The sequence below is a fragment of the Hyposmocoma kahamanoa genome, unplaced genomic scaffold (assembly GCF_003589595.1).
Source record: "Hyposmocoma kahamanoa isolate Upper Pololo Valley unplaced genomic scaffold, ASM358959v1 103, whole genome shotgun sequence".
NCBI classification, from domain to species: domain Eukaryota; kingdom Metazoa; phylum Arthropoda; class Insecta; order Lepidoptera; family Cosmopterigidae; genus Hyposmocoma; species Hyposmocoma kahamanoa.
The window spans coordinates 5,651,879-5,667,583 of record NW_020653344.1 but is presented as its reverse complement, the minus strand read 5'-3'; the positions used below and the strand labels follow the sequence as shown (position 1 = coordinate 5,667,583).

The 15,705-nt window shown below is 35.7% G+C and overlaps 1 protein-coding gene across 3 annotated transcripts in view; it reads right to left on the bottom strand.

Moving 5' to 3' along the window:
- LOC113238212 overlaps window positions 1-15,705 on the bottom strand; it is a 66,510-nt gene that overhangs the window by 41,664 nt on the left and 9,141 nt on the right. For all 3 annotated transcript variants that reach the window (XM_026475000.1, XM_026475016.1, XM_026475008.1), the window contains one exon: window positions 8,778-8,888. In XM_026475000.1, the coding sequence (XP_026330785.1) occupies window positions 8,778-8,888 (111 nt within the window). The remainder of the gene's footprint in view (window positions 1-8,777; window positions 8,889-15,705) is intronic.

The following is a 15,705-nucleotide window of genomic DNA, read 5'->3' as shown; positions in this document are numbered from 1 at the left end:
CAAATTGACTATATATTTTTTCCAACGTGATTGATTCAACACCTTCACTGTAATGCGGAACCAACTAAAGCCATTTGAGGTTGTACAGACTCACTTAAAGGTTACTTCATATTTTTACTGAATATAGAAAAGGTTTAACAAAAAAGAACAATGAAATAAGGGACGGCACTAGATACAATCTCCGCATGCAAAGAAAACTTAGGTCTGGGAAGGCTTCAACTTTGCTGACAGTACATGTCTTCCATATAGGTAGTAACTGGGTTTTTTCATAGGTGCCAGTTTTTCTTCCTATTTTTAACATGGCATACTTTAAAGATATAGTCATTTTGCTTGAGAGGCTCGGGCTTTCATTCTCGAAGCATTTCCGCGTTTTGAATCAATGATTTTGAATAAAATCGAGACCGTGCGGTCTCGAAAATTCCAAGAGAAACGGGACTATAGAGACTATTTCACAAGTAGGTTTCCATATTTGTAAGCTAGGTATTTAGGCAGTCAAAACATGACTGTTTAATCACGTTTTAACTGAAAGTTTTTTTTTTATGTCTAGGGATAGGACGAACAAGTCGTGCGCCTGGTGGTAAGCCACACGCCTGTCCATAACAGTTGCAATGTCTCTCAGAGCTTTAAATCGCAAAGATCTTAGGAGCACTGCCATTGCGCCCATCACATTGAGACATATGTTGACGAGTCCCATGTGCCTGTAATTTCACCAGCACCCTTATCCTTCAAAAGCAGAGCACAGTAATGATCAGTTTACCGCTTGGCGGCTGAAATAGGTAAGGTACTGCCTAGTACGTCCCTGGACGAACTCTTTCACAAGGAGTTGTAATGCTACTCACTTTTTTTCATAGGCGTCTGTCATCAATTTTATTTCTGTCCTGACCTTTAATGATATCCTCATCCTGGGTGAGATACTCTAGTTCATCTTTCAACACTCTTCTGCCAACGTTCGCTCTATAAATTTCAGTCGTTAGGTACTCTATTAACGTTCAATTACACTAATGTATCACTAAAATCGATTTGGTTTTATGAGCCATTATTAGCGGGCTTCATTCGCCGAAATGACATGGACCCTAATGCGAATTACGAAGGGCATACCCATCAGTCTGCATCGTATCAAATTACAACAGGTCAATCCATTTATTCCAAAGTCTTCGCTATCCACGTATAGTTGACGAAATATTATTTGTACTGATGAATGTCATCGCTTGGAACAGCTGATATTTTATATTACACTAGTGTAATAAAACCATTAACACTTCTTTTACTTAAGGCGTACACGGATTTAATGTTCTTGGTCCATCGTACAAGTCACGGGCCCACTAAGGCTTTTTCTGAATTCTAGTTTTGAATTATTTCTTAGAATAAAATGACATTTGTAGGATTGCCAGTTTTCATAAAAATTTAAATAGTCATGTAGTTGTTATCGATAGTCTTATCGATAGATTGATCGATATCTTTTTCATTCTTATTTTGATAGCTGGCTTACTAGTATCAAATGCAAATTTTATTCATATACATTTTAACAAGAACATGCTGACTTTAAAATATGTCTCCTCTTTATATATTTAATAGACATGGTTTTAAATGCAGTGTATGTAAATATGAGTTTACAAAAATTGACAATTTAAATGAACCTACGCCCAACAGTTGGACGAATAATGGGCCGATGATCATTGAAATGAAACAAATTCGGCTATTTATTACCTGTGTAACCAACATTAAGTCGATAGTGAATAGAATATTTATCCACTGGAAACACTAGCTGCTTGTAAGCGGACAACACTTTTGCGCAATGAACTGTCATTTAACTCCATCTTCCAAAAAGACAGACTTTAAACATAAGGTCATTTATTTACCGAAATAATAATAATAATTACCGACTACCGACTATTTTCTTAATAATTCAGCAAAGCCAGTCCCGCGTGAAGATTATCAGGTTAAGACTTAAGTGCCAATGCGTACAAGTGTTTAGACTAGTTGTTTGCACTATACAGATGGCACGTGCGTTACCGACGGCTCACTCTTTTGTCATATTGTACTCGAAAGACAAAGAGATAAAACGAATCGGTGCAAATAATATACCGTCAACTATACATTTTCATGGTAAGTAGCATCGTTGTTCGAAAAAGCTCCATTTTCAGAATAACTGCTTATTATTATGATTCTTACAACGTGACCGGTTCGTACTTCGTGCAGGAAAGCTAAGCTTCTAGGTATGTATTAAAGTAATATTTATTTTATTTTCATAATATAAGGTAAAATAAAAGCTTAAATATTAGAAAGTAAAACTTGGATTAAATTATATGAATAAAATTGGGTTCCCGCGGCAAAATGCCCAAGATGCTGGCAGCGTTCCCCCTTTGTATGGCTATGCTAATGCGTTGGGCAAGGTAGCTGCCGGCCCTTGGGTTTACCAGACTGTCTATTAATTTTTTGGATAAAATTTGGACAGATGAAACGACCCCACGGATCAAGGGTTTCGACTCCAAAGGCTGTAAATAGGTAGTCGGTGCCGAGATCCTTGTACTTATTACTTTTTATTCTGCATTCTTTCCGCCAGCTCAGCTGCGGAGGCAGCCCTAGGAATGTATTTAATATATTAACTATTCATAGTTAACTGTCACAGCTGTTTCCATAAACGTTACTTCCCGAACTCAACATTTACTTCCTTCCAAGCAGGGCAAGGAAAAAATCAATACATTTATTGGAAGTTTATGGTAATGTAGTTTCCTTGGTTCTGCTTGGTGTGGTTGGTAACGAAGACGCATAAGAAATAATATTAAGAGTCACTAAGTTCTTTTTTATTTAATGGCAGGATCTTACACCACCATGAGATTCAATTATTTTTTGTGAAATTACTTCACTAGTTTGTTATAATAATTATTAATACAAAGATCGAACACTTAGAAAAGATCCTTCGATCCGGCTGGATTCGAACCAACGTCTTTTAGCAAACCGTGCCAGACGTTATGCAAACTAAGCCACGAAAGGAACCAGCGGACCTTACGAATTTTTCTATGGGCAAATTGTTCAGAGGAATTGAAATGTTGTTGCCTAGTAAATAGAATTCAATTTCGTCATTAATGTTCATGAAGGCGTGGTAACTGGGTGGTCGCCGCGCGGCGGCCGCGCGAAAACTTTCGCCTCGTGTAACTGGGCGCTTACGTAGCGGGAGTAAAGTGCTTCCTTTAATCCCTAGGGAGTAAAAAGTACCTAATTTTTAATTTACTTCGAGTGAACAAACAGCCAGTAAGTAGTACGCTCGGTTTTAGTTACGTACGTTTTCCGCATAGACGGTGACGGCATATTATTTTCCCGCGTTAGTGCGTTTGTTGTATCTGTGTATGGTTGTAAAAAAATACCGCGAAAACTTCAGAACTTTGGTTCGTAATTTTGATGTAGAGCGAAAATGATATTTTTTTCTCGCAATCGAAGTGAAAAGTAAAGTTTTCACCTCGAGACTAAAAGCTAATACCTCGCTAAAGCTCGGGTGTCTAACCACCTCGGATATATATTGGCTCATTTTAGTCCCTCGATTAAAAATATACTATAAACGCATCTTGTTATATTATTAACCTCGAAAATTAGAAAAAAAAACTGTAAAATCCGATTAGTAGTTTTAGCTCAAAAGACTCTTTTTCATACTACAGTATTTTGCTTTGACACGGTAGTACAGTATAACGACCTCGATGGCCCAGCAGTTTGCACCGTAGGTTTAATTGCCGGTAGAACTAATTTGGGAAACGTGCTGAATTACTTCTGGTCTGAAGTTAATCTAGTTTCATATCAGTATATAAGCATAAATGCTGTGATGTCAGGCGCATTATTGTTACATAGCTCGCCACCACGTTCAGGTTGACGACAACATTTCATTAAGATAATAATAACAAAAATAACGCATAAACTCATAGCCCCGCACTAGAGAAACCCTGTATCGCGGTTGCGATGGACATACACATAGACAACCACGAACAACACCCAAACTCACGAGAGAAATAAATGTAGGCCATACAAATACTTTTCCCGGCCAAATTACAGGCACGTGGGACTTGTCACATTATCGATGCCTTACTTTCTCAAGCTCGTATCTTAAAAAGAGTGATTATACAGGAGATGGCAAAACTTTGCATTTATTTTAAATTTCTTATCAAGGGTGTTAATTTGGATGCATTATTTTAAGTATAGATAAAAGCCAGTGTGTGAATATGAATGAAATATTAAGTGAAAAAAAAGTAAGACGACGTTATGTCTTAATGGCCATTGCGCCCGTCACCCTCCGTCTGATCCTTGCGGGTTTAAAGCTCTGAGTGACGCTGCAACTGTTATGGACATGCGTGTCGCTTACCACTAAGCCCACGAATTGTTCGCCCCGTTACTTGGTATTGTAGAAAAAAACTCAGCATCAATTTAAATGTGGCTTGGCTCCTTTTACCTTTCAACGGTTACATGTTGACACTCGTTACCTTAGTTCCCGTCGTTCCAGGTTCCGGAAGTTACCGACTACTGATACCCTCCTTCGTAAACGGCACGATAACACACAACTTTTTAGGAGTGACTTTATATTGCGCCGTATGTCAAATATCTTTTGAATATTTAAAAAAGTAAAGATATTAAACTAAACTAAACTCTAGTTTGACTTATAGACGCAAGTTCGAGTCCTATCAGATTCAGATATCAGAGATCGAAGGAATTTCATCATAAATAATTATAACAAACTAGTAGAGTAATTTCAATTCAAAATTAATAATATATGATATTATCATCGGAGCAAGACATCGCGATATTCAATAAACTCAATATTGCAATTAGTACAGCGACATCTCATGTCAGTCTCTGGTAACACGCCCGACTGTTCCACAAAACAGTATTTACACCCAAGTCTAATGGAAAAGTTTGTTAAACTCTGCGAAGCGTTTAGTTAAATTAAAACCGTGAAAGGTGAACGCTCTATCTATCCAAACACCATTATCGTCGACGTTAACAACGGGCTAAAGTTAGGGCGCGTCCCCTTAAATAGGTCACTGGTAACATTTAGTTAAGATTAATGTACCTGGAACATGGCAGGAAACTTTCTGGAAGCAACAAAATGTACAGCACCAAAATTGTATACGACATTCCACTTGCCTTTTTTTTATGAACTTTTGACATGAATTTAAACAAATACATAGGTACGTTTAGTTTCGTTAAGGAGTTTTCCGACTTTTAAGAACAAATAATATTTTTTTCACCTCACTAGCTCGGAAAGTCTTTCTTTCTCATTAGAAGTCGGCGCGTAAAAGCATTTTTTCCACGTTAGCGTGGAAATGGTTTTTGGAATTCGAACGTGACGATGGACTGTGGTGCACGTAACTTTTTTTTTCGATGAAAAAAAATATAATGACACGTTAAACCACGCGATTTGTCGGATATTATTTATGTAATATAAATCCGTTGGTACATTTTATTGTTATTATTGTTGACATTAAATTGACAACGATAAACAATTATTTAATTATTTTAATTCTTCGAAGAACTAACCTGATTTGTTATATATATAGTTCAACTGTTTTTCTTTCATCTGCCATTTTCCTCTCAATAGTGAGATGAAAAGTTGTGTGTTTCGCTCGGCAGAAAAAATTGTTTTGCGTTTTGTGCCTTGAAACCCTCGCTGTATTCAGGATTCAATACAAGCACTCGCGTCATGCAACTTTGTAACATTGCATAACAAATAACTATTTTATAATACCAAGTGAAGGGACAGAAACAAACCAACGTTTCGGGCCCTTTACAGGTCTCATGGTCACGGTTGACTGAGGTGGTACAGTCTTCAACCAGTTATGTCTAATATTGATGCAAACCACCCTTTTTTTTTCACTACAGTTACAATAGTTATTAATTAAATACCTTATTTTTAATTTTACAAAGAAAACATTCCAATTTACGCAACATTAAGTTTTACAAATTATTTTATTGAATGAATTTTTATTAAGTTCAATTTATTATTAATTAACAATAGAAATTAGAATAAACTAAAACATATTAATATTAAGTCTTATGTCTGTTTGGGATTTTTCGTTAGAGGAAATACTGGATCCCAAACTGATGGTACTGAGAAACCATGTTCCCTGTTGAAATTAGGATGTTTTTTAATTTCAATGGCCTCTCGCATCATCCTGGGTAGATAACGGATCTTTTGCAAGGACCTGGGGTTTGACAAACCCCAGGACCTTAAGAAGTTTGTTTGAAAAAACAAATATACGCGATTTAAATCCGGAAAAATAGTTTCATTTCATAAGTACATTTTTACTAACATTGCATTTTGTGTATACTTTACACATAAAAATATAGAACAAAATGCAATTCAAAGATTTCAGAGGTAGGTATTTGTGTGTTCTTTGAAGTTTAGATAAATATACTTTGCCTATTGCGATATCGAATTATAAGAAATGTAACGTAAAGCATATTATGTAAACAATCAGATCCACTCAGTAACTGCCAGGATGTAAATAGGGATCATACGAAAAACGAATGAAATTGTAGCGAACTAAGGCTAATTATAATACTAAATTCTGCGTTAAAATGAGTTACTAAAAAATAAACAGATTTTTTTTACAATAGCAAGTGACGGAGCGAGCAACTCGCACGCCTGGTGGTAAGCGATATGCCTGTCCATAACTACTGTAGTGCCCCGCAGTGCTTTACATCACAAAGATCTGACGGGCACTGCCACTGTGCCCGTCACCCTGAGACAAGTTGACAAATCTCATAAGTCTGGGTGAGATTAGATAACGGGATCGTGGGGAGTGGCACAGAAACTTGGAGGCCTATACCCAGCAGTGGGTGAAGTCAGGCTGTATATGATGATGATGATGAATATATGATAAAGTTAATAGAGTAGTTTTACGCCAGCAAGACTTTTTGGAATTTCAGTATTTCATTGGGTTGTTTCTGTTTTCTTATTATTTTTATAGAGTATACATTACAAAAAGCAAGAGTTTTGTCCCCATTTGGACAAGACCAATAGCTCAGTTAATAACACAGTACTTTTCATATTTTGAATAAGCACATTTATAATTTACTTGTTGGAGTTTTTATTACTACCCGATGGAAACGCCGTGATAGCCTAATCGTTTGACCTACTGCCTCGGAAGCAGAGGCCGTGGGCTCGATCGAATCCGGCCTAGCACCTCTGAGCTTTTCGGAATTTATGAGCGAACTTTGCCATGGTTAGCATTAAATTACCAATTCGGTTAAAGAAAACATCTTGATGAAACCTGCACGTCGATGATTGTTCACAAACCTCGGAAAACGTGTGAACTCCTCAACTCGCATTGGACCAGGGAGGCCTAAAACCCTCACTTGAGAAAAGACCCGTGCCCAGCAGTGGACAGTGGGAGCAATGGTTGATGAATTTGATACCTGTCGTGATTTCAATTACCTCAAACCATTTAATTCATTGAAAAATTTCTCTCATTCAATTTTTTACATACCGCATTGGTAGGTCAATGCGTACAGCTTACATAGGTGGCACAATAAATTATATATGTAATGTGAAATAAATGAAAATATTTTGTAACTTTGTAAAATAATGCATTACACAGTTATGAAATACCAGTTTCAGATTTTCAAAGAGAAACATTCTTAAAAACTAAAGATACAACGCTCATTAATCAATGTGCAGTTTTGAAGAAAACCAGACTACATTGATGTTTTTGATCGGAATTTAGACCAAGGGCGTATTAATAATGCTTTTAATAATAGATAAGTTGTTTGAAAAGCTTTCACAATGAGTGAAGCTTGAACATAACTTTAAAGAAATAATTGGGAAAGACGAATTGAGGACAAACAAAAGAAAATTGTTGCATAGGAAAAGCGATGCATTTAACTATATAGCGTTTTAACAATTTGAGACTACAACTTTAGAATATTGCTTAAAAAATAAGACGTTTTCAGAGTCGAATTCAAATAGTTTCTTTAGCGTGCACCCACCCATTTCCTTACTTAATTTTTTTTAACGGACGAAGATGGGAGCTTTAGTCGCTGTATGCTTAGATCAAAATCGTAGTATTCTGGAATACTGCGTTATTGTATAAAAGCAGCGAAATGCGAATTATATTTGCATTATACTGACGAAATATCTTAAATATAAATGAGGCAACTAAGAACACAGAGTTCCCATCGTCCCTTTATCAAAAGACTTTTAAACTACGTCTTTCATTCTGTTTTATGAATTCTAGTACTATTAATTACGAGAAAACTCCCACACGGGACAGAAAAAAAGAAATAGTATCTATCTCTTTCTTCCATATAATCAACCCATTTATACGTCCCACTTTAGCTTTAGGCCTTAGTCCGTCACGTGGGCCCTATGCCGGTTGGGTTACCCACACGTTTTCCAAAGACTGTGACCTTCGACGTGCAGGTTTCATTATAATGTCTTCCTTCACTAAAAAAACTCATGGTATATTTAACATTAAATTTTGCAGATATTCCGAGAAACTCAGAGGTTCGCTCGACCCTACGGCCACTGCTTGAGAAACCATTAGGTTAACTCGGCTTTGTCTCTCATAAGCTGTAAAATATAAAAACTTAATAACGAGATCCTTATTGGTCTCCACCCAGCAATCAGTTTTAAAAATACCAGAAGCAAGTGAAACTTTGTGTATTATACAATTACATCGCCAAAAACTGGTTCCATCACGAAAACATACAATTTTAATCATAGAAATTACATCTACTCGAGGTCAACATGGAAATACGGAGGATACTCGTGAAAACAACCAAAATATACTCACAAAGCGGCTGGAACTTTGAGACGTCTGATCCACATTTTTCCCTGTTGTAAAGAAGTTTCTTGCAAACTCTCCATGGTCCAAAGTAGCCCTGGTCGTAGTGTGGATTCTCCACTGCAGACAAAAAACACCACAAATGAAATACCATAAAGTCAAAGTCCTGTGAATTATTGCTAAATCGTGACCTGGTCTGTACGTTATGGGATTCAGAATTCTGAAGCTAAGAAGCCGTACACTTGTACCATGTTTTAATGGTGATATGAAAATAACATGCCAATCTTATAACTTTGCCGTTAACGGTAAGGACCAACGATGCGTATGAAATGCAGAAGCAAATCAATTACGGAATCAAAATAGGAAAGCATTCCTTTCAGATTCGATTTTGGTGCGTTAAATTTAAAAGTACCCAATACCAAAGCCAGCAAACCAATGATCATATTAAAAACATGCTGATAATCTAGAGGTTTCCATGTAGCATTATGTCATCTATTACCGTAGCGAGGCACATGCCTGTCAATATTTATTCTGTTATCCATTGAAGCGTATGAATTCAAGTATGACCTTCAAACGCCTACTAACGTATACGTTACGGCACGTCTTTAAGAACACGTTAGTTTCATATGACTGGTAGTTACGTCATTGTATTATCAACCAGCTACTGGAAGGCATTATTAAACACCACAGTAGGTTATACTGGATTGTCTTAGACGATTAGAAGAAACCTTCTAACACGACGTAAATAAAAAATGAATGAAAAGGCTTTTTTATATTCTTTATTTAATTTCAGGATTTTTGTTCCAGGGGTTAGGTACATAGGTATTAAAAGAACGAAGTCAACTAACGCTGATTTACCACGTCGGGGTTCGGACAGAACCCCTTGAAAGAAATTAAAGTCGTAGTGATTCAATTTTAATTAGTCAATAGTTGTTGCTGGCACTCGTTCTCGGTACTTTCCGGAATTGGGTCTTGTGATTTGAAACGTGGCCTCTCAGAGCTATAACATTTTTGTTTAAAAACCAAATCGACTTATGCGTGCTAAATGCCATAATCCATCACGGCAATGAAATTTTTTAAACTGCCCGTCCTCGAGACATGAATTTCGATACAACGCTATAAATGCGATTACAATTTATTGGTGTCAACGGTTGGTGTACTGCCAAGAAATTGCTAAAACCATTGGGTTTAACAGCTCAACGAAAACAATAAGTTAATGTGTTTGTCTTCCATTTTGCCAATGACTGTTAACCATACTTAGGTATAAGACAAACTAAGGATGAGAAATTAAATAGCGTCTGAGTCATTGTTTTAATATTATCGATAGAGCTACAGCAATTAATGCTGTTAATTATTTTATCAAAGCAATAACTAATCTCTTCGCTTGGTATTTTTCTAAAGGAAAAGTTGAAAGCGTTCTACGGTTTAACATATTGTCGAGTGTTAAGAGAACAGACACTTCATCACGACTTCCTGGCTACACGCTAATTTAATTCGTACAGTGTTGCAAATTTGTGTGTTGCTAATCGTGTTACGAGGCTTAACTCTCTCGGCGTCGTAGAGTAAATTTTCACTAAACACAATTGTAATGATGCTTTATAGACAACAGATGTCTGTAAATACTCATAGCATCATATAAATCTATCATACCACAGACTGATCCGAAACATATCCAACAAAATTCGACTCAAATACGTGGTTATCCGATAGTTTAGTTAAAGTAGTCTATTTAAAATCATATTACATCGCAATAAACCAGTCGTCCACTTCGAAATAAATACTAGGATTTGGTTCTTGTTTCCTTTATTTACATTTCATATAACGTTTCCAGTACTGATCTCTTCAAAAACAATGCCTATATTTACCACTAGAGCCCGACCAAGGGGCGCATCATTTCATAAGACGCTCAATGTCAGGAGACGCATGCTAAATAAAAAAAAATCTTGTGTATAGGTGAGTTCTAAAACTTCTAACTTCAAATCCGGTCCTGTTTAAAACGTGACTTTTCGTTCAGAAAATCCCCAAGCGATATTCATGGCTGCAAACATTGTCATCGTCGACATTAGATCGAGATATCCGACGGCCATTAAAGTAGAAATCTAAAACCTGAGCCGTGCTCTTACCACAAGTCTCTTTTGCACAAAGGTGTTTTCTTCGACTGCACTAAAGTTCATTCCGTTAATGTCGGCCGTCTTAAAGCCAATTGACACGTGACTTGTGACTCATATCACAGCATATGCAACTGAGCAATAAACCGTCTTTGCTATATGCACGTGTAAAGTTTTTAAACAAAGCCATATTTTGAATATCACGCAGCGGAGAAGCAAATGTTATGTCATACATAACATACCAGACAACGTCTTGCTATTGATTGTTTGGACTTCTAGCGGGTAAAGACTAAATCTTAAGGAGATACATCATATTATATACATAGTATTATGATTACAGGTCCTAAAATGCATTGACATCTAAATGATTGCGCCTCTGAAGAAGTCTTACTGACGGAGCAAATGTAGATGACGGGCAATTAATTTAATGAGGTACAAACTGTGGACTGTTGTGCAAGATTAAGCGTCATTTAATTCAGTTAACAATAGACAGTCCTATTAGAGCGGCAGTCATTTGCAAAGATCTGACATGTTAATAGAGTCAGCGAGTTAGCGAACGAGGTATCAAGCTCGATTTCATACTTTAACGCCAAAACTTTCTCGTGGTAAATCTCACACGACGGTAGAACTAACTCAGATCACGACTTCTACAGCACGAACTGTTCAGCTCTGCTAACAATGAAAACGTATATCGTATACGTTCATAATACTGAAAACACAATTACGTAAACATTAGAGAAGACAGTGACTAACAATATCAGGAATTGTACGCCACTCGTGACTGCGGTTGCAATTTCTATTCGAGTATAACTGTTAAATCATTAAGAGTACTGCACAGAACAATAAGTCATAAATTGTACCGATAAGTTTTATGATCTTAAGCAGCCCTGGTAAACCGATAGCCTAGATACGAGACGGCGTTAAGAACAGAGCCCAGAAGGGTTCATGGAATCGTTGCATGCACGATGCAATTTAATACTGTTATCGATTTGATTTGTTCCTTTATTCAGTCGTTGCTTTGTCTATTTGGCCTGTATTCAGCGAGCTTTGTGTAGCATAATTGAATAGATACGGCAGGTCATATCCATCCATAAAGTGACGAAATAGACTGACAAAGTGAATAAAAAAACGTGCGAAGTAAAACTAAAGTATCGCATTTCATATCGAATAGAATTTTGTTATAGGTGACACCAGACAATGGTATAATAGTACCATATACTTTATTTATTGTTTATAAATTGCATTTTGTCACAAAAATTATTTTTCGATTTTCCATAGACAATTTAAAGACAAAAATTCTGTTATTTATTTTGTTTCAAAGTGATTTCCTCCAAAAAATCTGCGTTTCGAAACCTCTCATCGAATTCGAGTTTTGCGACCATTGACCTGACACTTCTCGAAAATTTACATAATTCTAGATTACGAGTAACACTTGTCATTTATTAGTGATAATAGCATACATAAGCTTTTTGAAATTTCACATTGCTACTATACTGTACATAGTATCTCTTAATTTATATGAATTATACAAACGGAGAAAATTCTTTGTTGAAAGTGTATATATCGTCATTTACGTAGTCTTCACTGTTTAAAAAAAGGCCAGTCTGTGCAGTTTATTACCTTTCTAACCATCCTGCGTTCAGAGCAAAAAGTAAATCTACACGTGTATTGTCTGCAAAAGTCTCATAGCCGCATTCCACATACCAATCTGTGTGCGATCGTAGTGAATACCGTAATGAAATGTTATTATAGTAACAGAGGTAATTGGGCATGTCCAAAGTCATAATAATTGTTGTCAGCATTGGAATTTGGCCAACAAAAACAGTAATACATAATTAGCATTTAGGTAACTGTCCAAAACCTCCAGACTCAACACTTCATTTAGCATCAATGTCATGGACAATGAATACACTGCAGATTGATCGTAAAACAAAAACACGGAAGAAAAAAGTTCCTAGGACCTTCGTGTTCCGATCATCCGCCGAGGTCGTTGGCTGTCAGTCGAAAAAATAGCATTGTCATGGTGACCATTGATTGAACACGATACGAGTTGGCAGACCTCAACAACAGTTACAATACGGCTATTGGAATTTGTATACAAAAGTTTTATAGAGGAATTTTAGACCAATTGGCTCTAGAAGATCCAAGTGCGATAGGCATACTTCACGAGAATCTTTGCGGCTATAAATTACAACAAATAAAAAAAAAACTAAAAGCAAAAAGGTACTTTGACCTCCTTCGACGTGAACAGTTGAATAACTTTTTGCTGGTATTGATTTGGTATGAAATTAAAGAGCAGTCCATCATTTGTTTCTTTCTATTTGAATGATCCCGTTATTACAGTGCGTAGGAGTGAAATGAATAGCTATTAGAAAAACCAAAACGCGGTAATTATACGGAAGTTGTTGAAATGTCGTTACGATTGTTATTTTGTTAGATTTCGTATGTTTTATTTTTAGAACACGACGTGATATGATGCTCATCATCATTTTAATTTGTTTACTTGCGAATTGTATTAAAATAGTAGTTTTAGCTAAACAGATCGTTTGATTATAACCGGCGTAATAAAATTAAGATATATTATAATTTTAAACTGGACATGTGTTGTATTAGTAAGATCTTTAATATAATTTGGTTTTTATTTTAACAAAGTTGAATGCACCATGGCAGTAACACGTAAAAGCAGCTCCATAACAGCGGGCACTCTGGCACATCTCCCACAAGTTTTGTCACAAAGGTCTTAGGGGGCAATGACCCGATTGGCGGGCGTGCCACCTTTTAAAATGCGTTACGAGTCCAGGCACAAGTAAACATCTTTACAGCCTAAAATGTTCTGTTTTTTTTTTACAAATGTTATTCAACTAAACAACATACTTTATAGGTTTTTCGTAAAATATTTTTACAGTAAAACGTTAAAATTTCATTAGTGAATGAATTCCAGAAATCATGACTTCTAGTCAAATACCAGGAATGCTGGAAAAGCTTACTGATTATAATATAACGTAACCGTGAGCCGAAAACCGCGTTAGAAAGTTTTTTATTCTTATGAGTACGTTACAATTGTTCTCTACACATCTATACAAATAGTATATATATGAGTACCTATTGGCCTTTTACATAATGTTTGTTCTTTGTTTTATAAAACGTATTTCGAAGTAACTTGAACATCCGACGACATGCAGAATAAGTACACACTTGTGTAGGTACGTGTGTACGTGCTTCTTTGCTAAACTTTAAGTAAAAAAAAAAAAATTATCTTACACTATCTTATCGTCTAATTATTCATTTCTCATGTTTTAACTGTTTTTAATACTGTGTTTCTTTATTTTCGTCCGCGGCTGTTGTTTATGTAAATATATTTTTAACGGATTTAAAAAATGAAGGAGGTTCTCAATTTTACTGTATTTTTTTGTGTGTAGATGTTACACGATTACTTCGGCATTTGTAAACCTTTCTTTTCTTTCTCTTTTTTCTTCTTTTTTTTTCTTCTCTTTTTTCTTTTTTTTTTGTTGGAAAGAAGGTTAATCAGACTTTAATTTATGAAAAAGAATGATTAATCAATCAGTTAATAAGTCAGTATTGGTCCCATTTAAATTTGAAGAAAATATTCCACCTACAAGCGTGGCAAACTAGGGGATGAATCCGGTTCCGCCCTCTTTCCGATTTCAATAAAACTGGGCAAATTGTAATTCCACGAAGTTTTGAGGTCGATTTTTTCAATAAAAAAGTTATAATTATCATGTATAATATTTTTTATGATAAAATAAAAGCGCATTTGACCCCCTCCTCACATGATGGAAAGTGACGATGACACAACTAAGTAAACCTTGAAAAGGTTCAAGTTTTAGCGTTCAGGGAATAAGTTTGCAGGCAAGGAATTCACTCAATAGCCGTTTAAATATTTCATTTTTATGTAGGTGTAGTATTAGTATTAAGTTCGTATATGATGGTATTTATTGCAAATGCATATTATTATTTTTATGTACATCATGTCTTCAAGCAATCTTCTATCTAGCACATATACATATGGTTTTTTTTCCCAAGCGTCAATATTTTATTGTATTTAAAAGTAAATCTCCAATATTAATAAAATAAGTAAAATTAATTAATGAATTTGTTCTAGAATATTTAAAATTTGCATCGCTTCATAAAGCGTACAATTTTTCTACAACATATTTTATGATTCATAATCTCACCGCAAAAACATTTTCACCGATGCCTTAGCTAAGTAAGTGGGTAATCAACCGAGGTAATGACTGTAAGATGAGGTAGAGTGAGCATTTAAATAATTAGGTAACAAGGAACCAGGAATACAACCTCAGATTTACGAATCTGCTTCTATGGTTCTACGTTATGGAAGTCGTCATTTCCTAAGGACTGAGTTCAATTACTGTATGCCAAAGGCTGACACAATGAGTCAAGGTTGTGATTACAACATGTGACTGCATATTGTTAATCAATAGTAATAATAATAATGTTCTAGATCATAGGTTCCCAAACTTGAAAACACGTATTTTTTATATTAAACCTAACACGAAAAAATCACAAAAAATAAATACATATAATATACGTAGTATAGTTTACATAGATAATTCATGTTTTTTTTATTCTATATTTTTTTAAAGAATATTTATTATTCATTTTATATAAGGTAGTATTCCCTGGACAGTTTCAACGATCCCAATTGCTTCAGAAGTCCCGACCGCCCCCCGAGGACTCTTCGGGAACCTACGGTATGGACTACTTTGGGAAAATACGTTCTATATAAACACATCAATTACCTTGTCTCAAACTTATTTTATGAAACCAAGTGACGGGGCGAGCAAGTC